Below are 27,052 nucleotides of genomic sequence, written 5' to 3' on the forward strand. Positions count from 1 at the left end.
GGTTTGTTTTATTTAATTTGGAAGATAGTTGATAATGATCATATGATGTAAAGAATCATATGTGATTAAAAAATAAATATGTTTCCTAAATGTTAATGATTTTTACAGTCTCAAATCCTATAAACTTCTAACTTAAAAGTAAATGTAAATTAGTACTCTACTTCATTTACAACAGAAAGAAAAAATTGAAGCTATTGTGAATTCTGCATATACGTCGCCGCCCTCGGGGATGGCGACGGCCGCTGGTTCGTGTTTGGTGTATGGTTCATAAAGGCTTCATGGTGGTGTCCTGGACTATCCGGCGATAGGTTGAAATCCTCAAGACCGGTGCTCACATACTGTTGAATCACTAATACCGAAGCTGTTGCTGCAAAATCTGACGATGCTAATAAGTCACCTATTGCTCCTAACTCTGGGCATTCACTCCAATCGGTCAATCCGGCGGTCAACGGCGAAAACGTCCCTTGACCTCTCCCGACAATAAACAAATCATGAACGTCACCAACTGATCGTATCGCCCCCACCGTTTCCTCGCCGTTGTTCGCTACCGTTTCTGTGTAAACAATCGATTCTTCATTTTCAATCAAAGTCCTAAACTGGTGTATAAACTCATCGTCTTCTTGTTTTTCTCTATCACTATCTGTTACCACCGTGAGAATCCTTGGGTCGTTTTCCACCCGGCCGGAAGTACTCGGTTGTTCTATGTCAGTTCCGGCGACAAAACGCATCACGGTGAGAGTGCTCCCTGGATGGCTCGACATACGCCAAGCGAATGCTAAAGCTTCTCGGTCGTCTGGTCCACCAATGAACACCGCCGCAAGGCTATGTGAAATCTGATTTCCAGCTATCCTAGTTGCGCCGCCGAACCCTCGATCTACTAAAATGCCGACGGAGCATGGCGAGTTTGCTAAAACGTTCTGATTAATTATACGATAAGCAGGATTAGTTACTTCCATTCCACCATCCACCGTTTGTTGCTTATGAAAAGGTAGGATAATAAATGCTACATGCTTGTCCTCTGCAACACTACATATGTCTTCGTGCATAGTGGAATATGGTGAGATTGCCGTTAATGGTTGAACTGATACGAATCCAGCGTGTTGCTCGAAGTTCTCGAAGGCATTGATGATGTGATCAGACTGGGCTTGTGTTCTATTGGCTGCCGGTCGGCCGGACTTCCGACTGTTGTGGACTATGAGCATGGCGGAGGCACGACCCGTGAGTTCCACAAGGTGGAGGACGTGGACAGATAGTGGAGATTTTTGGTTTGGGTTGGAAGCATCAAGAAGATTGATGATGGAGGGAACATTTCTTGGTGTGTGGATGCAAACTAGTGTTCGAAAATCACTATCCGGTTTGGTTTTTAGTATGGTTCTACGTTTATAGGGCGCAAATCTTCTTGTGGGTTTGTAGATTATCGTCACCATCGGAGTGATTACCGCCGTCATCACCAGTGCGACGACCACCATAATTGCAAAAGATTTGTCATCCAGCACCTAAATATTCATGGCTTCATGATTTAGTAAACAAGAAGAAAAAGTAAATTGAAACTTGAGATTAAAAAAAAAGGACGATAAGTCGATAAGAAAGAGATGGAAATTGCCTTTTGATCTTTGCCAACATTAAGGACAATCATCTCAACAAGGCCTTTGGTGTTCATGAGCAATCCAAGTGTAACTCCATCGTAAAATGGCATCTGATAAAGAAGAGCAACGAGCAAAGTTCCGGCGACTTTTCCGGCACAGGCAAGTATTATGACAAGCGCCAAAATACCCCATGTGTCAGCGCCATTAATCGCACCAATAGAAGTTTTAAGCCCACTGAGAGCGAAAAAAAGAGGCAACAAAAGCCCTGATACGAAATCCTCCAATCTTTCAATGAGTGTAACCCCTAAAGGTCCATTCGGTATCACCAACCCAAAAATGAAAGCTCCGAACACCGAGTGGGTACCAATTGCATCTGTTATGAAGCCAGAGATCATAACTCCAGTCAAGATTAAACAAATGTAGAACTCACTAACACTTTCACCTTCTGGGGTCTTTTGTATCACCCAAAAGATCAATGGACGAACCACAAAGATACAAACCAAGATAAACCCTGCACTCGATAAAATCACCCAAACGGTAGTTAAATTTACACGCTCATTTTCGGCTAACGCGATAGCCACTGCTAGTAGAATCCATGCACACATATCGTTTATGAGGGCTGATGACATTGCGATCCGACCAAGTTCTGTGTTAATTAACTTGAGCTCTGCCAAAATTCTTGCAAGCACCGGAAATGCTGTGACAGAGAGGGCTACTCCCAGGAACAAGATGAAAGTGCCTTGTTTGACGAACTGTGTTCCTCGATGTAAGAGGAAGGAGAATGAGATTCCAATAAGGAATGGGAGAATCATGCCGGCGACTGCAATTAAGATGGCTTTCCGGCCAGTGCGTCGGATTACTGCAATATCCATTTCTACTCCGACTAGAAAGAGGAAGTAAAGAAGGCCGATGTTTGCCATTGTTTCAAGAATCATAACGCTTCTTAGTGGAAATATTGCGTTGGCAAAGATTGAAAAACGTCCCAACACTGATGGACCTAATATCACTCCACCCTGCACGTTCCATGAGCAAAATCATCAAAAACATAATCAAATCCATCCTCAAAATTTGTACAACGTCAAGTATTTTATTCTCTTGTTACTTCATTTTGCCATATACATTTAGAAGAAAATAAACATTTGCTATAAGGAGTATGATCAAGTCAAGAAGTGACAAAATGTATGATAATTATGTAACTACACATGAAAATCCGTTTACATAAAAAAATATATTCTTTTAAGAGCATAAAATGTATATTTATTTTGAGATTGTTTCAAATTGTGATAAGTATTTAATTAAATTGGTTCACAATTTCTCTATCCAATCCATTCTTGATATTTTGAAATTTAGATTATCATTTCTTCTTAAAGATCGGGATTTTGAGGAATTTTTATAAAAAAAAAAACAAAGAAACACTTACAAGGATCTCAGAGATGACACGAGGCTGGCGAAAGGGTTTTAAGAGGAAAACGAGAATACGAGTGGTAACAACAACGAGCGATAGTTGTAAAACAAAAAGAGGAAGCGAATAATCGAGAGGATTATCTCCTTGCCAAATCCCATGGGACGTGATCATCAATGGAGCATAACAAACGATGGTATCTTGCGTGACATTGTGTGGCGGCATTTTTCTTTAACAATTTCTTACGAAATTCCAGATGCATGCATGGATTCAAATTAATCCCTAATTTTTATATTAACAGTGCATGCATAAACACGATAGAGAAAGAGATATGGGTATGAAAAATCTTTGAATCAATTTGACGAAATTACGGTGGGAGAGAGGAGTTGCAAGCTACCCGAAATTTCATAAATGCAAAACAATGGATAAATGAAACATGAATCCACTTCCATTCATTTCCGTTGGTTCTAATTTATGCTTCTTTTATGATGCTCAAAATTATAAAAATCTACACTTTCTATTTTAAATTATTCAAATTTCTTTTATATATATATATATATATATATATATATATATATATATATATATATATATATATATATATATATATATATATATATGTGTGTGTGTGTGTTTTAGGATTCGAATAGGATTAAAAGAGTTATTTACATATTTTATAAGTATTTATTACTTATTAAAAATATTAAAAATATGTGTTTACGAAATAAAAAATTACTACATAAAAAAGAAAACATAATAATTATATTATTTTGTCCTTGCTATATAATTTCAAATACTAACTGTCACATAAATTTTCTTGTGAAAAATAGAACATTTGATTAAAACGACAAATTGCATATATAATTTTATAAAATATATTTTAAAAATCTTTGAAAAAAATTTAAAAATTAAAAAATATTAGTGATGATGGGTTTTATGTTAAATAAATGTTCAGATAAAATCAAAAGAAAAAAAAAGACTTAACAGTTAAAATATCATATTTTACAAATTAATTTTATTACAAAATAAACTAGTAGATTCATGAATCGTATATCGTGAAGTTGCGGTGACGCATTTCCCAATAAGTGAGCTCGTTAAGGGCTTGTGACACACGTTTACTTTGCATGACCGTGTTTTCCTTCTAATCGATATCAAAAACTCACAAATCACAACTCATGAGTTTTTGAGCTATATTTTTTAATGACTAAGTCACATACCCTTTATGCATTTGTTAAAAATAAAACTAGTTGGTGTTGGAAGTCTAATCCTGAAAACTGTGGGCTATACAACTGCCTATCGAGCCTTGTCCAGGATGTAAGTTCAATCCAGTTGCTTCCTGGATCGGACCATACGTACTGCTCTATTGCCCCTGATGGAATTTATTGCGTTTCGGCACTAAGGCAGTTAATAGAACACAAACATGTCAACACTCATTCTCATAACTTGATCAGTTGGAGTAAATTAATCCCCATAAAGGTGTTGTGCTTCGTTTGGAGGGCAATGCAATACCTTGTGCTTTGGCACTCATCAGCAGGAATATCCCTATTGATTACGTTTTTTGTGGCTTATGTGTAAATCAGCAGGAAGATGCAGATCATATTCTCATCTCCTGTCCGTTTGTGAGCTTGGTTCGGAGAAAAATTCTAAGATGGTGCGGGACTGATGATATGACAGTCAAAACAGTAAGTGAGTTCATTGATCTTACTTCTAATTGGGGAAATTGTGCAAAACGAAGAAAAAGATTCACTACTATCTGTTACTGCATGTTATGGGTGCTGTGGAAATCAAGGAACAACAGATTATTCCAAAGGTCTGTTTGTTTCCCTAATCAAGCGGTCGAGGATACTAAGTCATTAGTTTATTTATGGATCAAATGTAGGGGTAAAAATGGAATTTGTAGTTGGGAGAGCCGGAGAGTTTCCCCTTTTATTTTTCTTGATATGTAATTGACTGTAAATCATTGGCCCTCGTCTAGTTTCTTGCTAGTGGGGGTCCATCAATAAAATATTCTTGGCCGTTTCCAAAAAAACAATTTGCCAATGAATATTAGTATAACCTCTTATACCTTAGATCAAAGGCTCTTTAAATATTACTTTTAAACAAACTTTTCATGATTTGTCTGATAGTCGATCAATGGATCAAGATATAGATATGAGTCTCTTTAAATACTACTATTACAAAATCCATTTTCATTTATTTCGTATATGAAAGATTGTCTTAAAAAAAGGTCAATGGTGAAAATGAGGACGTTAAGTTGTGGAACGTGGAGAAAAGAAAAATATAAAATATCACTAAATGTTTATTTTGTAGCCATATCCAAGCAAGTTGAATGATGATTTTATCAAGAATGTTACCAGTTTTAGAAAAGCAATGTAAATTTTGCGAATATTGTGATCATTTTGTTTAGTAACCTCTAAAATAGTTTTCTATAAACACATAATTTTAGTATTTTAGTGAATAACTTAAAAAAATATTTAACAAATAACAATTGTGGTTTGTGAATGTTTAAAAAATGTTGGTGAATCGTGGTGGTTGGTGTTGGCGATCGTCAGAGACATCATCATAGAGAAACGAGCAAAAGATGAAAATCACGTGCATAATTTATTTTCTTATATCAATATTAATTAGGTGTGAGACCAGTGTATTACACGATTTTATTAAAAATAAAAGTATAATATCAAGATGAAATAAAAGTTTTTTTTGGATAAGATTACGGTACAAGAGGATTTTTGTATGCGATATGTATGATTGAACTAGAACATAAACCGTGTAATTGAAACCATGTTAAATCGAAATCCATATAAAAATTGGTCTTGAATTATTTTGAAAACAATTTTCTTGATATTGAAATGTCAACATCAAAGATGTAATATTAGTGAATGTGCCTTAAGTTTAGGAGATTTAAAGAGTATGAAAGAAATAAATTTGGGATGGTTACTTAACACATTTAATAGAATTAATATTTTACATATATAATGGACGTATTAGTTAATGGAATTGATTAATTAATAAAAGTGAAAATACAACATAGGGTGTGTTTGGCACGGAGCTTTTGGAAGCGTTTGGGAGCTTCTAGCTTTTAGCTTTTGACAAAACGCTCTAGTTTAAACAAAAAGTTTCGTTTGGCAGTACGAACGTTTAGCTTTTAGTTTTAACAAAACGCTCCGATTCTAAAAGCTACTTCATGTAGCGTTTAACAAAACTCTCTTGAGCTTTTGAAATAAATTTCCATAATTACCCTTAAAAATATATTTATATATTTATTTATTTTTAATCAATTGTCCTTATATGTAATTTTATATATTTTCAAAGTTTCCAGCTACTTTTGTCAAACATTCATATAACAAATAAAAGTTACAGCTTTCCGCTACCAGCTACCTGCTACACGCTACCTGCTACCAGCTAACAGCTACTTTTGCCAAACACGCCCATAATGTCATGTAGAATTTAAGTAATTTTAAAATCTTACATAATAGCATGTGGAAAAAGTCTCAAGGAGGTGATATGTGTCAAAAATGATTTTGATTTAGTAGGATAAATTATACAGAATTACAAAATGATCCTTATGGTTTAACAAATATTACAAATTCAGTCACTGCTAACTTTTTTAAAAAACATGATCCATGTGGCTCCAAAACTTTGCATAAATGACCATTTTTGCTCACACCATGAGTTTTCATCCGTTAATCCTATCACATGCCTCACATGGGGAAGTTATATAGTCTTTTCAAGTTTGGATCTCTCCAATAATTAGTAGTGGAATTTTCATCGTTAAGCCCTTTTTGCCTGATGTCTATTTGTATCTTCAAGTTGTTTATATATACTTATTAATAATCACCATAACAAAAACAAATGATTGGTTTCACTTTCATCTTTGATAAGTTTCAGTAAATATATTCGGGTTTTGAATTACTTGAGATTTCTAAGGTTTTTATTTAACTAGATTATGACCCGCGTTAAACGCGGGGAACACATAAATAAAATACAAATTTATATAGATATTACAAAATAATTATAAAAAAACAGGGTTATTGATATGATTGAAATGTATAGAAATTACACTAAAATAGGTAAATATATATAACGTTGAAGGACCTCTTTATAGACAATACTTTTTGTTTTATTATTTCAATGACCTTACTTGTCGCATATAAGTATCTTCAAACATTTTTTACTTGTGACACGGAAAACAACTATACGGCCAACCATGCGTGAAAATGGGTCTAAACAAGTATAATCCAACATTTGACAATGTACTTTCAAAATATATTGTTATTTTATAGCTATATTGCGAAATATATCTGTTTATTTCAAAAAATAGCAACTTATTTATGTTCCTTCAAAATGAACCACATAAAACCCCCCACAAAGAAACTATAACCAATAAATCTGCAACGAAGCTAATCATCCCCTTCCAATTCATCTCTAATATCAGGTCTTTTTTCCTTAATTTGAGTTGTTGTCACTATCATCGACAATGTTAAGATTCATTGATGACTTCTTTTTTATTTTAGGGATAACTATGACATAAATCATTTATCAGGTCCATCATTTATGTTTATATCTTCGTTTTTTTGTTGATTTTGATATGCCTTCTTCGGTTTACCACCATCTTTTTTTTAGAATCCTTTTTTTATGAAATAACATTTGTTTGTGAAATTCGTTCTATGGTTTTTAGTATGTGTAGGTACGTTGATTTTTTTGAAGTAAAGAAAGTAGGGCTTTTGTTCGATGTTGGTTCCTAGGTTTGGTTCTTATTTTTTGTGATTTCTCATAATCCATCGCGTTTTATTTTCCATCTTTATCTACAATCTTTAAGTATAGAACATTTTATTCATATATTCATTCACTATAGAGTTTAATAAAGGAAAAGAGAAACACCCCCTTAGTTTTATTTACTTCGCAGATCATCGAGCCTCCATGCAAAGCTTACAACATAATGAAAAAAACAAAAAACCCTTATGAGGTAAATGCCAATTACGATTCTACCCATTTTCCTTTTGTAAAAATTGTCTCACTTCAATACTTCAAAACATCTGTTTTTGTGTTTAAACATATTATTGATAGCATGAAAGATCCAAGCATTGTTGCATTTTGGTTAATCACAATGCCTCAAATTATGGGAGGATTTAAATATGATGATGAGGTCAAACATAAAATATGATGGTAATACAAGGTTCATCTTCTTCTTATTTATTTATTTACTTATTTTTTAATTCAACTTTATTACAAAATTAAATAGCTTTTTTTATTGATATTAGAGTTTCTTATTTAGAAAAATATGCGATATGATCAGCTTCTTGATGCTATAGCAATGAGAAAACTTGGATGAGCAGGAAGTGAGATAAATTTATAATTTATTAACTTTAATGAGTAATTAATTAATTACAATTTTGTTATAGAATTTGAAATACAACAGAGATTATATCAATGGATCCTGAATGTGCAAGAAATGATCTAGTAGTAGCAAAGAGCATTCGTTACTATTAAGCAAAGAGCAAATTAGAGGCAGAAGTGATGAAGTTCTATCCACCACCATGACCTCAAAATTGTGTGTGTGTGTGGGGGGGGGGGGGGGATCAGTATAAACAAAAGTTTTTTCATTTATTTTTAGTAATTTACATATTTGGTCCCTTTGTTTAGTTGTCAGTTTTGGTCCCTAAAAGAATCAGGTTGTAGTTTTTGGACCTTGTTTCACTGTTTCATAAAACTTTTATGATTGCCTAAGTTAACAGCCTAACTGTTAGTTTTTTTTTTTAATTACCATTTTGCCTTAGAACCAAAACTAAAAACCATATAGCATAACAACAAAATTTATATTTTTCTTTTTTTTTCTTTTTTTTTTTTACTTAAGTTTAGAGTAAATTACATTTTTGGTCCTTGAGTATACCTGATTTTTTTTTTCAGAAGATTCTGAGGGGTGTTTTTGGTGTTTCAGGGTCAAATGCTGACTCTAGTTGAGTACACACTTCTATTATACCGTGCATTCTTACCTGCCCATCTATGGTACCGATTCTTTTTGAACAAAGAATACAGGAGCCTATTTTCATCATTCACAAGATGCTTATATTTAACTTTAAAGCTCACATCAATTGTTGAGAAGATATATTTGCTTTCATGTCTTTTGTACAACCCGTCTGTTATATTATGTCATGTCATCTCTTGTCTTGTCTATTGATTTTTTACAAAGGTATACACACACATGTAACATCATAATTTCTTTATATATAACATCCAATTTTAACATTGAGTTTACTGTTTTTGAAAATAGGATCATAGTTACCGATTAAAAAGATGGAACCAAGAACCAAATACAACATAAAAAAAAAAAAAAAACAAGATTATACATCCAAATTATAATTATTCAACAAAGAAACATACGAATGAGTAAACACATATAAATTTGAAAACAATATCAAACTTATATATTAAAAGGATTTAACGAAGAAGTACATACATTTATTCGACTAATCCGACTGATGGGAAGGTTGAAGTTTTTTTGCATTTGTTTTCTGCAGAGGAATTATCACATAATGTTTGTGTAAATCGACTATTAAAAAGGTTTGAAATATATATACAAGTCAATATGATGAAAATTAGCAGGTAATCAATTGAAATCTCATTTAAACTTAAAATATAAGATATTATGCTTCAAAGTGTATAGGTTCATAATAACATCCGAAACTTTTGAAATTTGAAATTAATAGTTTATGAGATTTCAGCATATAATATATTTGGAAAGCAATTTTGAATGGAAATAGAGTCTAATTTTAAGGTTTACATTAATAAGGAACCAATTTTGTAGTTGTAAGTTTGGAAAGAATTCAAGTATCATTTTCATTCAATTCGTACATTTAATTTCCTAATATAATGGGTTGACTTCTTATTTGATCAATGTGACGTAACCAAATTGATCTAAGGGTGTAAAACCTATAAAGAAAACACAATCAACGGCTCAGATTGTTTTAGATGATGTCATAAGTTTTTTTTTTTAATAATATTTAGAGATTCTTATATGGAAAATTCAAATGATGAAAGTATGAGAAACAATGTGTTTGCTTCGTTTGACAGCAATACAAGAAGCTTGAATTCTAGTAATTCGGTAGTCCTTCAAAAGAATGTTATTCTTCCCCTCCTCGTCATCTTGGGTGGCCTATTAGAAAAAGCACAGTTGTTCGGAAAATGTGGCGATGTTTTGTCATGCGTAATGAGGCAATTGAGAACCTAGGTTTAGAGGTTTTGTCTTATTTAGATTTCTTAATGGATAAAGTTTTATCCAAAAGGAACTTAGAGGGTATTAGATCTAAGCTTCAGAGCTCTTGAGATGGAAGGAAAAAAAACCTAATCTATTAAACTGTTAAGACCTAGTTCCAACGACGTGACATTTTGTCGTCATGACGTGCCTACTAGGGGATGCCCGACTATTTTGTTGCTTTTCTTCCACCACGTGGAAAATGGGAGGCCATGACGTGGTGACCTGCTGAAGTGGATTTTAACCGTTGATTTTTTACCATGGTTGACTTTTGGTCAAATTTGAAGAAGTGTTGAGCTATAGTTTGAAATTTAGTTTGTGATTGGTTTAGGAGGTTAGTGTAATCTACTCCTAAATATATACATTTGTCAAAAATAAAACTTGACCCTCAACAATTTGCGATGGATGACATTGTATAACAAAAGAAGAAAATGATTTAAAAGATTGATGTTTACAGGAAATATTAGATAGTTTCATTAACACAAAGTTATGGTACGTTGATCAATGGATAGTAGTTCCAGATAATGATCTTTCAAGTTCAGGCTCAGGCTTTTTTCGGAAACAACCTCAACGCCATTAAGAAAAGTGTAGTTGTCGGTGTCACGTTTCCCTTCCAATGGCCTTCAAGAGGACACCATGAAACAGTTGACTCACAAACCCGAAAAGATAAGGATTAAATGATAAAAAATTATGATGTGAACAAAAATGATATTTTTTAAGTTTTGGAAACCATAGGATCATCTTCACTATTTTGTCTTAATATTACTCTATCAATTTTAGTACTATTTTGCATTTTAAACAATAGTATAATAGAAGATACCATGATCTTCATCAAAAGTTATAAATATTTGATTTATAAATAATAACTGTAAATGAGTTGTTATCATCATCACTCATCAGATCTCCACCTGAACAATATTTGATTTGAGGGAACAAAAGTGGCCTTTCACGACTGAAACCATTGTTGAACGCCAAATATCTTTTTCCGTTTGTATTTTAGTGCTCCTTTCCCCCAATTTATATCGTGTGTAGTTTGAAGAGACGTGTGTGAATTCTAGTGCTGTGTAGATAGATATAAATATCGCAGACCTCCGTCTCTACAGATCTGAAAACTCCATTGTTCAAGATTCAAGCAACCTGAACCTCCCCACTAATCTCTTACAAATTACAATCATTGAAGCTCAATCACTGTGTGTTTCTGTTTGTAAGCCTCGAAAGATCATGGTATTTCAAAACGATAACAAGAATTCAGAAGCAAGTTCATCATCCCATGTGTTGAATCTCCCAAGAGAAACATCCCCACTTCTCAATTCAAAATCCCTACATCAATCCTCCCAATTCAAGACTTTCGCTAATGTTTTCATTGCCATCGTCGGCGCCGGCGTCCTCGGCCTCCCTTACACCTTCAAACGCACTGGATACGCCACCGGAACCCTCACTGTATTCGCCGTCGCGTACTTCACCCAACACTGTATGATGCTGCTCGTCAAAACCCGACGGAAACTCGAATCACTCAACGGATTCTCCAAAATCAATTCCTTCGGAGACCTCGGCTTCGTCGTCGCCGGCCCCATCGGCCGGTCATCCGTAGACATAATGATCGTCCTTTCTCAAGCTGGATTCTGCGTAAGTTACCTCATTTTCGTCTCCAACACCCTGGTTAACATCTTCAATTTCACATCACCATCAAATCCCACAACCCCCAACATTCTAGGGTTATCAGCCAAAACATTTTACATCTGGGCATGTTTTCCCTTCCAATTAGGGTTAAACTCAATTCCAACATTAACCCATTTAGCCCCTTTAAGCATATTCGCAGACGTAGTAGATCTCGGAGCCATGGGTGTGGTTATGGTGGAAGAAGTGATCATCTACCTGAATTCTAGCCCAGTTTTGCAAGCATTTGGTGGGTTTTCTGCGTTCTTTTACGGAATCGGAGTGGCAGTTTACTCTTTCGAAGGGATTGGAATGGTATTACCAATAGAAACAGAGATGGAAAACAAGAACAAGTTTGGTAAAGTGTTGGGTATAACAATAGCTTTCATTGCTATAATGTTTGCATCTTTTGGTATATTTGGTTACTTCGCATTTGGTGATGAAACAAAAGACATAATCACTACAAATTTAGGGCAAGGGTGGTTAAGCTCCGTGGTTCAATTGGGTCTTTGTTTGAATCTGTTCTTCACTTTTCCTATAATGATGAACCCTGTTTATGAAGTTTTCGAGAGGATGTTTTGTGAAGGGAGGTATAGTTTATGGGTGAGATGGGTTACTGTTTTAGTGGTGAGTTTAGTGGCTCTTTGTGTGCCTAATTTTGCTGATTTCTTGTCTTTAGTGGGTAGTAGTGTTTGCATTGTGTTAGGGTTTGTGTTGCCTGCTTTGTTTCATTTAATGGTGTATAGAAACGAGTTGGGTTGGATTGGGTGGGTCAAAGATGGAGCCCTTGTTGTTTTTGGTGCACTTTTGGCTATTAGTGGTACATGGAGTTCTTTGTTAGAGATTCTTGGAGCTAAAGCTTAAAGGAGAAAATTGTCATTTCATCATTAAGTCAACAAAGTAGTCAAAAGATGAGGCGATGAGATTTTTGAATGAAGATTGAAGGAGCAAGTGAAATGGTGTGTGTATGTTTTTGTGGATATGTATGGGGTTATATACATACAATAATGTCCTTTGGTTTGATCTTGGTTCATGATTGTGAATCATTTGAGTCATGATTGAGAGATGATACCAATGCAATGCAATGTCATGTTTGAATGATTGGTTGCATGAAGGTAAAGTTTGTATTTTGTTACATTACTTACATATAGCAATTTTATATTATAATGTGTTTGTTGTTCAGGTTCTTTGTTATGGGAGGTGTTTGTTTTGTATTGGCATGTATTCTTCTGCGCAATAATTGCATTTTCATGTATTAATTGCAAGTTTTTAAGCAATTTTTTGGTGATATATGTACTTGTGTATTGTTGTTATTACTATGAACTATTGATGTCATTGATTATGATTGTCGATATATGTGTTTTTATCAAGTTAATGTCATGTCGTACTTGCTATGGTTCTATATGCCAAATCAAGAAAAGCAATTTAGATAATGGTGCAAAAAACCTGGTATAGATGAATACTCTGAAGGGTTTTTTCGTAATTTGTTTATGCCCACAATATAGCATACTGCATACCAACGTCTTTGCAACATACATATCGTGCATTTAAGTTCTTGTGAGCACATTTATACTGTGAGGCATGAGTCTTAGGCGGTGAATTTGAGAAATAAAGGCAATGAAGTGATGTCAACAAATTGTATTGTCTTAGGTGGTGTTTGTTTTTTATTTGTAACATCTTTTGTCTGCGACAAACAAACCGTACACAATATTAGTCTTCGCAGATTGTTTGTTTTTTAGAAGACTGCAAACATAAAAAGGTTTGTGTATCCTCTTCTTGGCGTAAATATAGACCATAATCATATAACATTTTTAGACATTTTCTAGCTTAAAAATATTTTTTTTCATTGTGCACCTAAAATTAAATTATTCATCGCAAATCATAAACAACGGTTAAAATGATTAATATTTTTTGTTTGAATGTTCTTTCCGTAAGAATCATCAATGAACTACAACTAAATACAATAATTCATTTGTTGGTAAATAATACAAAACCAATTACAATTCAATTTATTTGTAAGGAAAATCTTCAGAAAAATCCTAAAACTTTGAGTCAGTTCATGAGGTAATCTTAAATTAAATTTCATTAATGAAAAAGGACATGAAAACAGTTATTGTAATCATTTTTTATCTATTTTTACCTTTTCAAGCAGTTACTGTTGAGATGGAATGACAAATATACTGTTGAGTTGAGATGACATCTGAGGTGACATTTTATTCTTTTACAAAGTAAAAAATCAGAATTTTTTTTTTGGAGAAAATAAGGGGAGGGGGGCTCAAACCCTTGACCTCCCACTCACAAACGCAACAACTTACTATGTGAACTAGAAGTAATTATTATTTTGTTTTCTTCATATTTTACCATGGTCAGAAAACTTATATGGTGAACATTAGCATATTGTGAATTGTGACTATGATATGTTAACAACTCGCAAGTGCAAACATTAATATGTGATTTAACGGGAACACAAAGTGAAAAGTTGATAGTTAAAAGAACAAAATATGGGCAACCCATATTTATCTCATTTATGACCACAAAATGCTAAGCACAAATATGACCAAAATGTAAGAAACTAAAAGAAGCATTTAAAAAAGTGGATTCGAGTGGTGGACAAATTAAGTAAAGCCCCATGGAGTTGTATTAAAAGGAACGTTGAAACGTGTTGAAGAAAAATGTGACATTATATTATGTTTGATATTTCTTAATGGATGCTATTCATATTAGGTCATTACAAATTAAAGTATTAAACCGTTGATTAATCTTAATATCGAAAAAGGTTTTGATTTTTTTTTAATTTTTTTTCTTTTTGTTGTCATTTCTTCTCAAATTATTATTATTATTATTATATATATATATATATATATATATATATATATATATATATATATATATATATATATATATATAATTTTTTTGTTGTACCAAGAATTGTTCAAATTTATATACTCGTTCAAATAATTGACACACATTCGAATAATTGACATACATTTAAATAATATTAATTCTTTTTTCCAATAATAATGAGAATTAGTTAACAATTGACATGCGTTCTAAACTTCGATGACCATTTATGTGAAATTCTATTCTAATAAAAGAATAGTTTTAATATCCTTTTGACATGTGTCATCATATTAAACCTCCTAATTAATGTATATTTTATTCTTTTTTTGTAATGTGGCACCCTATTAGGCCTCCTAATTAATGTATGTCACTTGTCAACCTATTAATTTCCTATTTCAAATTTCAAATTTCAAATTTTAAATTTCACACTTTAACTATATTAAATTTATAAAATTAAAATAAAACTAATACAAATTATAAGGTGATATAAATTCACATATTTATTTAAATTAACGATTATAATTTTATATAATTAAAAAATATCTCTTAATTAATAATTTATTTAAAAAAATTGTTTAATCATTTTGAGTTTTCACTATGAAAATTTAATTAATTTTATAACCGTGATTTCCACATGTTATAAACTAGTTAGTTAATAAGTGAGTATGGTACGTTTTTCATAATTATATCAAGTACCATTTATGCGAACGACATTGAAAAGGAATCAAATCTCACTAGTTTTTAATTGACGGATGACATTCAAAATGAATCAAATTTCACTAGTTTATAATTAACGGATGACATTCAAATAAATCAAAATTCATCTTATAAAATAAAATGAATTGAATGGCAATACAAATCATTCAGTAAATTTATCATTCATTAAACTACGATAAGAAGATTTTCATCAAACCAAATACACGTTTAAAACTGTGTATATACAATGGATAGTTTTCACACTAACCATGTATTATGTTTTATGGATGGCTTTCATATATTTTTCGGATGTTATATGTCTGTAAGGCTTACCAAATATTATACTTGATTTTTTTTCATTTGTTAGGTGTTTAGCAATCGTGAAAATTTAATAAAGATGATGCAAAATGTCGAATGGTCTCTTGGGTACATGGTTGTTATTAAAAGAACAAAGCCAAAACTAAGTGGCTATGTATTGATAGTTATTTTAATGTGTTATCAGGGTGGTGTGTTTAGAGTTATAGAGACATCCACGAGAGATATGCGAACAAGAAAAACAAATTGCTCATTTGAATTGTTTGTTTGTTACTATAAGATTGATGATGTTTGGAGGTTAAAAATTAAAAATGATCAAGATAATTATGAACCTGCAGTATATATGGAGGGTCATCCATTTATAAGACAGCTGACCCAATATGAATCACAAATTGTTGCAAAATTTAGAAAAAACAATGTCCTCCCACGTAACATTCTATCGATGTTGAATAGTCAAAATGATAATAATACATCTACAATAAAGACAATTTCCAATGTGGAAAGTGGAAAACAAAGTTCGAATATCAAATGTTGATTGTATTCGAAGTTAAAACATCGAAACAATAGACAATATGTCAAAGATTTGTGGGTTTTTTTATTATTTATATTATTGTTATTTATAAATCAAATAATAATGATAATGAATAATGAATAAATCAAATAATTTAAAGAATATTGATAAAAGAAATAAAAAAGTTAAATTAATAATCAAGAGATACATATACAATAATCCTTGTTTAATTTATAATATGAACATTCAAGATTTTTTGTAACCCTACTATAGATACAATAGAGGTTTACTGTAGATACAATAAAATACGAGAGAGATGATGGAAAGCGATACTCATTTTTATTCATCGTACCAATCAAACCAAAAGGAACCGTAGGAAACAAAATATAAATGCCAAATATGTAGGGTTGGCTTAACACTTTGAAACTGAAATTTACGACTTTACCCCCAAACTAAATAAGAAAAATATCAATTATCATCCGGCTTGTTCTTCATACTCTCGAGGCTCAACCCTTTCAACCCAACAATTACGATTTTACCCCAAAGCTAAATAAGGAAAAATAAAATGCAGAAATCTTCATACATCATTAAATGGGACTACGAATTAGCAGTGTAGGTAGGCTTATTTTTTTATACATGTCCTACATTATTCAATCCATCAACTTTAATTTACATATGTAATTATCTATCTATACATAGAAACAAAGAATCAATGTGCAAAAAACTAAAATGCCTTCCAACCATCTACAGAATCTCTTCTTGGTGTTTCACTCTTCAACTGGTTGTTTGATCCAAAAGGATCTGCATCATCAAAAGATGGGAATCCATGACTGGAATCAGCAGTGCTTCGCATGGAATCAAACCTCGAGAATGATTCACGAGGCTGGAATAGCGAATGGCCGAAATCGGAATCAGCAATGCTGTTCATGGAATCAAATCTTGTAAACTTTTGAGTAGGGAAGAATCCCTGATCCACTTCGGAATCCTGTGCCGTGCTACGGAATGAATCGAATCTTGAAAATGAGTCGATTCTGATTCCATTGTCACGAGTAGTAGTGCTGCTGAAGGAATCGAATCTAGAGAAGTTATTGAACGAATGATCATCAAACATGGGTGTACTCGGAACGGAATCTGCGAAAACGGGATTGGAAATGGAATTGCGACGAGGAGAACCGGCGTTACTGTAAGCAGGTGTGCTTGGAACGGAATCAGCAAAAGCTGAAAATGGGGATTGGTTATGGAACAAATTGTTTCCAGGAGGGGAACCGGAATAGCTATATGCCGGAGTGCTTGGAATGGAATCAAACTTTGGGAGCTCTGTTCTTATGGGATTTAAACCCCGACCCCAGTTATCAGAAGAAGAATCAAATAACATATTATTCCCATCACTCTCTTCCTCCAAATCCTGCAAAAAAGAAAATCAGCATTTTTGGATAAACAAGTAGCAATAAGCAATCAGATACCTTATGGTTTGTAGCAGTAAAATCCCAACCAGCTTCTGAATCATAATTACTGTCAAATGTAGGCTTGTCTGCCTCAGATTCACTGCATCAGTAAAAACATACAAATATTTAATAAAACTTTATATATAAAAACCATAGTGACACTAATATTACCTCACCTCTTTACAGCATGAGGTGACATATCTTCAGGTGGGAAATCTTGGAATATCTTAATGCTACCAGGGCTATCAGGTGGTGATTTTACAATTTTACCCTTATCTTGATCGATTGATTCGTTGTCTGATTTCTTGTCCTTGACTCCTGTGGTTGAAGATGAACTCTCATTTTGGAAGGCAGGCTTGTTTTGAACTGGCAAGGACTTTTGTTTTGGAGGAGCTAGAACATTTTGCACATCAAGTGTGAGATCTTTCACAAATGTAAATCCTGCAAATTCCATAGATTCATCAGAATGTAAAATATAAGGGTATTAATGTCATTAACCGAATTCTGTTTAGGTGGTATTTGGTTTACCTTCATCATCAAAGTTATCCCAGTTTTCATCCCAATCAGCTGCTCCTTCTTGAATGCCACCTTGCCAACCTGAACCATATTTTAAAAAGAAAAAATTAAATTAAATTAACTTGAAGATTTGAACAAAATTTTAAAAGATATATATAGATAGATATTCTGGACATGAGATTACCAAAGGGAAGCTCAAGCAACAATGATGGTTTCCCACGCAATCCATACATCTTGCAGCGTTCATTTAGGGTTTTTATTTGTTCCTCAAGATCCGATTGAATGCGATCAACTAAAACCTACAAATTGTATTATTACAAATGGTTATGACTTAAAAAAAGTTACATAAAAGGTAGCAAAATGCACAAATGATACCTGAATATCATCAGGTTTTCCACCCTGATCTAGCTTCACTATTGCTCGGTAAATCTCCATCTTTTTTTCCTAAAGAATACAACTCACATTTAATCTCATCGCCCAAGATTTTATAAAAATGGAGTATTCTTTTTTTAAAATTTGTAAAAGTAAAACCTGAATGTCACGAAAAGTGGCCTCCTCAATAGTCAATTTAGAAGCTACATCACCAGCCTGTTTGTATTTGTCTTCATATTTCTTTGACAGTGATTCAACCTCTTTCCTATCAGAAATTACCCTTTCTGTAATCTCATTTAATCGATTATCACACCTGCTCTTGTACAAAACCTAACATTGAAGAACAGAAAATAAATATGATATAACAATTTTAAAAGATTAAAAGTTAACACACTATGAAAAGAGAGAACTTACAATTTCCTGCATCTTGTTTCTGTAAAACTCGGTCTTTTGTCTAGCTTCAAGTATCTCTTTTTCAAGTTCACCAACCTTTTTATCTGCTTCAGTTGCCTCTTGAAACTTTGAATTCAATGAACTTTGTTCTTCATTGCTAAGTTGATCCACTAGATGCTTTTCCAATACAGGAACTTTAGGCTTTTGGTGTTTAGGCTGCAAATCTTTATCTATAGGAACTGGAACTGGACGAGGTGGCTTTGTTGCAGCATGAGTGACCTGTTGTTGGTTGACACCTGGCATAAATAGAACATGAGTATATGAATCTTGAATTTGGAAACATGACAGGTGTCAGATATATTAGTATCTATCTATCTATCTACCTGGAGCATGTCTCCAAACTTGAGTTGCTAAAGGCAATGGTGTGATTGGTGTCCCCTCAAACAGAATGCCAGATGGAAGTGTTTTAGGAAGAGAGTGGCCTTCTCTGTGTCTCTCCATGAGGAAGAGAGCAATACAAAATTCATTCAATGAAAGCATGCTGTCATTGTCTTGATCAGATAAGTCCCATACCTGTTTTAGGATATCTGAAACCCAAGAATAAGTATAAGATGAAGATGAAGATTTGAAGCAAATTGAGAAACTATCAATTGTCAAGTGTCGATAAATTTGTTAAAAGAAAATGATGCAGTGATTACCTCTTGGCAATTCCCAACCCAAGAACAGAGTTCGGGCCTGTTCACCTGTGATTTTTCCATCTCTATCTGTATCAACTTTCACAAAAATCTTGGTGTACTTTTGGACATTGGATTGTGTCATTTTTGGCCATGGTTGAGTAGAAGGAAGGTTTCCACTTCTAACAGGAATTCGCTGATTGTTAGGCTGTAAATGCTGGTTGTGATTATGAACAACATTTGGTTGTTGGGCAACATTGTGGTTCCCCTGAGATGAAGCTGAAGAATTATCACCAAATGTTGAGCTAGTTGCAAATCCATTTCCTGCAACAGGGCTAGAATCTTTAACTTCTGTAGAAAAAATAGGACCATTTGGTCTGGATGCAACCATGTCTTCCCTTGGTTGTCCATGACTCATGTTAGTAAGTTGTGTCACATGTGGATGTGGCCTCATGTTTTGATTTTGGTGAGATGGATAACCCTGTGGAACTCTATGAGAAGCTGGTGGAACACTTGCAGGTATCTGTAGTGCAGGTGGACCTGGATTTGAGCTTGACTGAGGTGCAGGTAAGGCTGCAAGATTGATCTGAGGTGGAGGAATTTTAGCAGAAGCAGGTCCATATAATGCTGCCTTCACTATGTCTGAAGTAAGCTCCCTCTTACTTTGTGCAACTGTTACAAGTTTGAGAGCATTGTAAAACTCAGGTCGTCCAAGGTAACCAGTTCGGTTTTGATCAGCATGTGTCCATATCTACAACAAGAACTTTGGGTAAATAGAGAGAAACGAGCAAATTAACCCTAAATTCACATCATACAAATACATATTGACGTAAAAACCACAATCCATCGACGGATGATCGCATATTTACACTCATATATCTTATATATTATTTATTCAAGTTCAAATGCATTAGGGGTGTAGCAAAATTCTAACAGCACAACATGCAGAACTAGCGGAAAAACACAAAGATGGTAACCTGGGCGAGAATCCGCGTAGGTAAACCAGAGGCTTGAAAGAAGGAAACAGCTTCGACGCCACTAATCCGACCGTCGTGATCCGAATCTGCTCGTTTGAAGTACAATTCGAATTGATCCATATTCGGTGTCCCACCCGCCATTTATTCCACCGACCACCAATCAATTGTGGTCAGAACCAACGAATTGATATAATCGAATTAGATGATCTAAGAGAAGTGTAAGAATAACCGGCATGAACTAATCAAATTCATTACATGTAGCGAACATGATTTGTTTCGGAATCATATGTAGAACAGAAGATCTGCAGCAAAGGGTTTAGGGATCGTGGAATCGAGAGGATTGTATCAGAGACTTTTTTGGTCTCGGAGTGAAGAGAGTTGGATCATCGAGCGAGAAGGGGCTTGAAGGTAATTAGTCTGTTTATGGGATGGAGGCTGCCGCCAGCCGCTGCAACCACCGCGAGTCAGTTTGAGTTTTTGACAAAATAATTAATAAATCTTATATAAAATTTTAACAATATATATATATATATATATATATATATATATATATATATATATATATATATATATATATATATATATATATATATAGAGGCTTTAGTTAATCTTCCAAAGTATATTTATCACACCATTTTTCATTAGATACAGGGAAATCTGTGAAAAAGTCCCAATATTTTAGGTCAGTTTACGATTTAGTCCCAAATTAAATTTTGTTTACAAAAAAGGACAGATTACCGGCTAAAACTTCGGATTGACCCTTCGTGGCCGGTTTCACAAATTTAGCCGGTATCTCGTCTTTTTTCGTTAATTAATCCAAATTTTGGGGCTTTTTCATTAATTAATCAAAATTTTAGGGCTTTTTCATTATTTATTACCAATAAACCAAAATATTTGGACTTTTCAGAAAATTACCTTTAAACTAATATATATTATATGATCTAATTTAATATGTACTATTCCATGTCTTCTTGCTTATGCTCTTCTAGGCTGACCGTGTGTTTTTATCGGTGTCGTCAAACCCAACAACAAAAATCTCACTCACAAGCCTCGTTAACTCCATCGATTTTCCAAAATTATCCATTCACAACTATATGATCATCTTTCAATCTCCAAATAAAGAACAGAGAAAATCCTTGTTGATTACGTGAATGTCCCTATTACCTAAACATGACTTAAACCGTGGTTCCAACACTTGGATGTTCCTATTACCTAACCATGACTTGAACCTATACACTAATGGCGTTGTCCATAGTGTTGTTAACAATAGAAGAGGAATCTCACATGTTCAACCACTGATACATTGACTCAAGTCTTACTTGACCCTTGTTTCCTTACAACACTATAGAAGCCCCAACATAAGATGACTCCCACATGGTTCATCATTTATTGGTTTTTTTTGTTAAAAAGTAAAGCATTTTGGAAGCCCCAAATAAACTAAAAAATAATAATGACAACAATTGTCATTATTACATTTTAGTCTATTTGGGGCTTCCAGAATGCATTACTTTTTGGCAAGACAAAAACCAATAAATGATGAAGTTTTTGATAAAGATCGGAACACAATCTTATTGATGGATCCAAGAGCTTCTTCTCGTCCCAAGCTTTTTTCTCCTCAATCTTCTTCCAAAAAATGCACTACAATATGCAATATTAGCCCCTCTTATAGCTCAATTAGGGTTTCTCTCAGAGTGTTAAGATGATAAGGGAGGCGGAAATGAAGACTTAAGGTCCTTTAAATAGGACACAAACCCTGAAAATTAGGGTTTTCACACTCAGCTCCTACTCGTCGAGTTGGGGTCCTCCAACTCGTCGAGTAGACTCTAGAAATTACGCGACCATTAACACTCTCTACTCGGCGAGTTAGGGCCTCCAACTCGTCAAGTTGATAAGACAACAAGAATATAAATTAATTAAATATTATACCTGGGAGTCAGGATGTTACACCTATTGTAAGGAAACAATGGTCAAGTAAGACTTGAGCCAAGGTATCAGTGGTTAAACCATGTGGGATTCGTATTTTGTTGTTAACAAAACTAGGATAATGCCATTAGTGTATGGGTTCGAAATAAGGTTCGAGTCATGGTTAGGTAATAGGAACATCTGAGTGTTGGAACCGTAGCTCGTAGGTATACCAAATTAATATTTTAATAGTTTATGATGGATAGCTTGTTGACATTTTTTTTACAATTAGAGTTAACATTCTTCATGGTTTTTAGTACATAATATCGAGTTGATTTTTTTTTACCTATGTTGAGTTTTTTAATCTTAATGGTTCATTCTTCATGGTTTTCAAGCCCTATTGTAAGGAAACAAGGGTCATGTAAGACTTGAGCCAAGGTATCAGTGGTTAAACCATGTGGGATTCGTATTTTGTTGTGAACAACACTATGGACAATGCGAATAGTGTATGGGTTCGAAATAGGATTCAAGTCATGGTTAGTTAATAGGAACATCCAAGTGTTGGAACCACAGTTTAAGTCATGGTTAGGTAATAGGGACATCCACGTAATCGGCAAGAATTTTCTCCGTTCTTTATTTGGAGATTGAAAGATGATCATAGAGTTGTGAATGGATAATTTTGGAAAATCGATGAAGTTAACGAGGCTTGTGAGTGAGATTTTTGTTGTTGGGTTTGACGACATCGATAAAAACACACGGTCAGCCTAGAAGAACATAAGAAAGAAGGCATGGAATAATACATATTAAATTATATCATATAATATATATTAGTTTAAAGGTAATCTTCATAAAAGTCCAAATATTTTGGTTTATTGGTAATAAATAATGAAAAAGCCCTAAAATTTTGATTAATTAATGAAAAAGCCCCAAAATTTGGATTAATTAACGAAAAAAGACGAGATAGCGGCTAAATCTGTGAAACTGGCCACGAAGGATTAATCCGAAGTTTTAGCCGGTAATCTGTCATTTTTTGTAAACAAAATTTAATTTGGGACTAAATCGTAAACTGGCCTAAAATATTGGGACTTTTTCGCAGATTTCCCTTAGATATATTTAAAGATTTTTTGTGACAATAGTCAAATTCGGGTCAAGTCTAAGCCGGACAAAGTCAACGAGTCAAACCGGTCAACTCTATTAAACCTTGTATATTAGGGTTTGTATTATGTAATTTCTGTATAACTCACTATCTTAATGAGAAAACATCACTTGGAAAGTTCGTGTGTTTAAATTTCTTTAACCTTAGTGCTAAACAATGAACAAGAACCATAAAACAATGTAGCATACTCATAGGGAGTGTGTAAGATCCTAAAACATGGCATAACGGGGCTTACGGACCTTGCATTACGAAGCCGGACACTCACATTCGTCACACACGAAACCGCTCTCAATCGTTTTCACTCTATCTCTTCTTTTCGAGAATCTCTCCCAAATCTCTCTAAGTATGTGAAATCTCTCCCAAATATCTCTTTGTATGTGAAATCTCTCCAAGAATGTCAAATCTCTCCCAAATCTCTCTAATAATATGAAATCTCTCCCAAATATCTCTCCGAATGAGAAATCTCTCCAAGAATGTCAAATCTCTCCCAAATCTCTCTAAGAATATGAAATCTCTCCTAAATATCTCTCCGAATGAGAAATCTCTCCAAGAATGTCAAATCTCTCCCAAATCTCTCCAAGAATATCAAATCTCTCCCAAATCTCTCTAAGTATGTGAAATCTCTCCCAAATATCTCTCTGTATGTGAAATCTCTCCAAAAATGTGAAATCTCTCCCAAATATCTCTCTGTATGTGAAATCTCTCCAAGTATGTCAAATCTCTCCCCAATCTCTCTGAGTATGTGGAATCTCTCTCAAATCTCTCTCGAAATCTCTCCCAACTTTCCATAATCACTCGGGGCATCCCGACCCTCGAATTTGGCGAAAACAGCCCAAAAACGGAAGTCTAAGCGAAAAACGGACTTAAGGAGCCGAAACCCCTCATAGGAACCGAAACCCCTCATAGGAACCGAAAGTCCCCTTAGGAACCGAACCCTCCTGATGAGGAAGGCTGTCGAACCGAACCTCACTCAAAGAACCGAACCGAACCGAACCTCGCATGCCTCACCCGAACCCGAACGTTCGGTCCATTTCGGGTCAAGGTTCCCTCGGTCTAGTTCGTTTCTGTCTTGCTTCGGACCGAGCCTTCGGACTGACCCCTCGCCCTTCGCTTCTCGCTTCTGGTTCGCACCTTTCGCTTCCGACTCGGCACCAGCAAGGACCGAACCTCGGCCTACGGACCGAACCTCGGCCTAGGACCGAGAGGTCTCGCTGGGAATGCTTTTTCTCCCGGTTTTCGACTAAATTCGCATTTTAGGCCTGTTTTTAATTATTTTAACATGGGATTTTCACCCAAAACTTTATTCTAACATATAAGGACCCTCAACTATTAATTAATCACATTTTTAAGGATAAAACCTTATCCAAAAGAGAGTGGGTGAAGTACAAAGGTAGAGTGTTGACTTTACTTATTTCTATGACACAAGCAACCACTCCCATACCCACTCCATGTCACTATTCACCACCAGCCCATCCCTAGTCACTTCATAGGTCCTTTCTCATTATTTTCAACTATTCCCACGTTCTTAGGGCTGGAACATCCATCCTCTCTCCTCACACTTCATTCATTCTCTCATTTTTTTTTTACCAAGAACCACACTCCAAACTCTCTCATCTTTTTCTCTCTAATTCGAGAATTTCAAGGCATACTCCAAGACTTTTCTCCTACAATTAGTAAGTATCATCATCTTTCTTATGATTATTACACATCCTCCCACTCAAAATCATAGATTGCTTACACAAACATCATCACATTCTTGTTAGATCTTCGAATCTTCAAGTGATTCTTCAAGTGTTCTTGGGTTGAACACTTCTCTTCTTCAACACTTACCTACTGAAATCACTCAAGGTGAGTTCATACCTCTACATTTTTATGTTTTCTTAAGTTTTTAGGGGGGGGGGGGGGGGAATACAAGTTAAAACACCAAGAACATAACTAAATTTTTCTAACAGCTTTCATAAGAAAAGTTGGACTCCATTCACGGACTGTTTTGGACAACTTAAACATTTTTGTTTGAAAAACTGTTTTAGGTGTAAGTAGTTCCAGTTCTTAGCTTTAAAATGACTACTTGCACATCTCCATACGATTTTTCTACATTTTATGGTTATTTTTACAAAACTGCCTATCATTTCAAACACCAATCCGGACCAGTCTATGATTATGGACTTTTTCACCCAAGTTGGAGGTCATTAAAAATCATGAAAAAATTATGAGTAAACTAGACACATTTTGGGAACTCTCAGAATTTACGGATATAGTTTTCAACTTCGTATGATTTTTCTATGACTTACCTAAAACAGCGCATAAAGGTTAAAGTTAATTAACAACATATAAATTTCATAACACTTTGTATTATGTTGAGCAAAGTGTATAACAATAAGTTGTAAATATTGAATGTGTTTCCTTGTTAGTTTATCATCATAAACTGAAACTTAGTCATTCATGGTAAGATTATTCATTCATTTAGAACTCGAATATTAAGACATAATAAGCATGATTTATGGATTATAACACTAATGCATTTTCATAAAAGAGTTCTTATACATTACAAACATTTTGGATAAACTATTATGGGTATAGTTTATGATGCATTTCCAAATGCATACATTTCAGAAGGGTACATTTATACAAAAGGGAAACTTTCATTATGTTAAGTGTAAATCCGTTAATAACTTTGTGAGACATTCTCTTCGCATAAATCATAAGTCCTGTATTGTAACCAGAGTCTCCTGGAGGGAGAGCGTGATAGTTGTATATAGATCTATATTGGGCTTGACAAACCCACACCAGAGCTGCTTGCAACAGCTAGACCGGCAGGTCTGTGGTGACAAGTGTCATTTCAGTTCTACGACGCCCGAAGAACGTCGTTTTCAGGCCACCTAGGTCGTAGTATGGTTATAATAACTCACGGAAAGTATTAACAAACTAAAGAATTTACGAGAATTTCATTAATATCATACGCGTTTATATTGAAATAAACTCACGTTATTTTCTGTAAATAAGGAAGATTACTCATACGTTTCAGTCTTTGGATACAAGACTATAGTATTCATTTTAAGGAAAATATCGGATTTTTCTAGAACAACTGTACAATTGCGAGACAAGCTTTTTCATAATTATATACAAAAAAAACTTATGAACTCACCAACCATTGTGTTGACACTTTTTCAAACTACTTGTATTCTCAGGAAATCGTTAAACAAGTAACAAAGTACTTTTGAGGATGGGACGTTGAGGCGTCAAACTTATCATATTTTGTCAACATATTGTAATTGATTTTGAAACATGTAATTCATACAATGATGTAACTCTTTCAATTATATATATGTTGGTTGTGTTTACTTTCATCACTATCGCC

The 27,052-nt window shown here is 34.1% G+C and overlaps 3 protein-coding genes across 3 annotated transcripts; 1 reads left to right on the forward strand and 2 right to left on the reverse strand.

The window, feature by feature from the left end:
- On the reverse strand, positions 1-3,214 carry CHX15 (cation/hydrogen exchanger 15). Its single transcript, XM_079025160.1, has 3 exons — positions 3,007-3,214; positions 1,604-2,599; positions 1-1,496 (listed from the first exon to the last, which is right to left on the reverse strand). Exons 1-3 carry the CDS (start codon positions 3,211-3,213, stop codon positions 192-194), a joined length of 2,508 nt encoding a protein of 835 aa, XP_078881286.1. The 5' UTR covers position 3,214; the 3' UTR covers positions 1-191.
- Positions 3,215-11,102: 7,888 nt separating this feature from the next.
- On the forward strand, positions 11,103-13,186 carry LOC145087241 (amino acid transporter AVT3C-like). The gene has a single exon (XM_079025161.1). It carries the CDS (start codon positions 11,462-11,464, stop codon positions 12,758-12,760), a length of 1,299 nt encoding a protein of 432 aa, XP_078881287.1. The 5' UTR covers positions 11,103-11,461; the 3' UTR covers positions 12,761-13,186.
- Positions 13,187-16,814: 3,628 nt separating this feature from the next.
- Positions 16,815-21,114, reverse strand: LOC145087242 (uncharacterized). Its single transcript, XM_079025162.1, has 11 exons — positions 20,637-21,114; positions 19,684-20,410; positions 19,369-19,572; positions 19,007-19,281; positions 18,752-18,922; positions 18,596-18,664; positions 18,405-18,519; positions 18,233-18,301; positions 17,881-18,145; positions 17,723-17,804; positions 16,815-17,664 (listed from the first exon to the last, which is right to left on the reverse strand). Exons 1-11 carry the CDS (start codon positions 20,775-20,777, stop codon positions 16,984-16,986), a joined length of 2,799 nt encoding a protein of 932 aa, XP_078881288.1. The 5' UTR covers positions 20,778-21,114; the 3' UTR covers positions 16,815-16,983.
- Positions 21,115-27,052: the final 5,938 nt, after the last annotated feature.

The sequence above is a fragment of the Lactuca serriola genome, chromosome 2 (genome assembly GCF_051521515.1).
Source record: "Lactuca serriola cultivar US96UC23 chromosome 2, Lser_US96UC23_V15, whole genome shotgun sequence".
Lineage (NCBI taxonomy): Eukaryota > Viridiplantae > Streptophyta > Magnoliopsida > Asterales > Asteraceae > Lactuca > Lactuca serriola.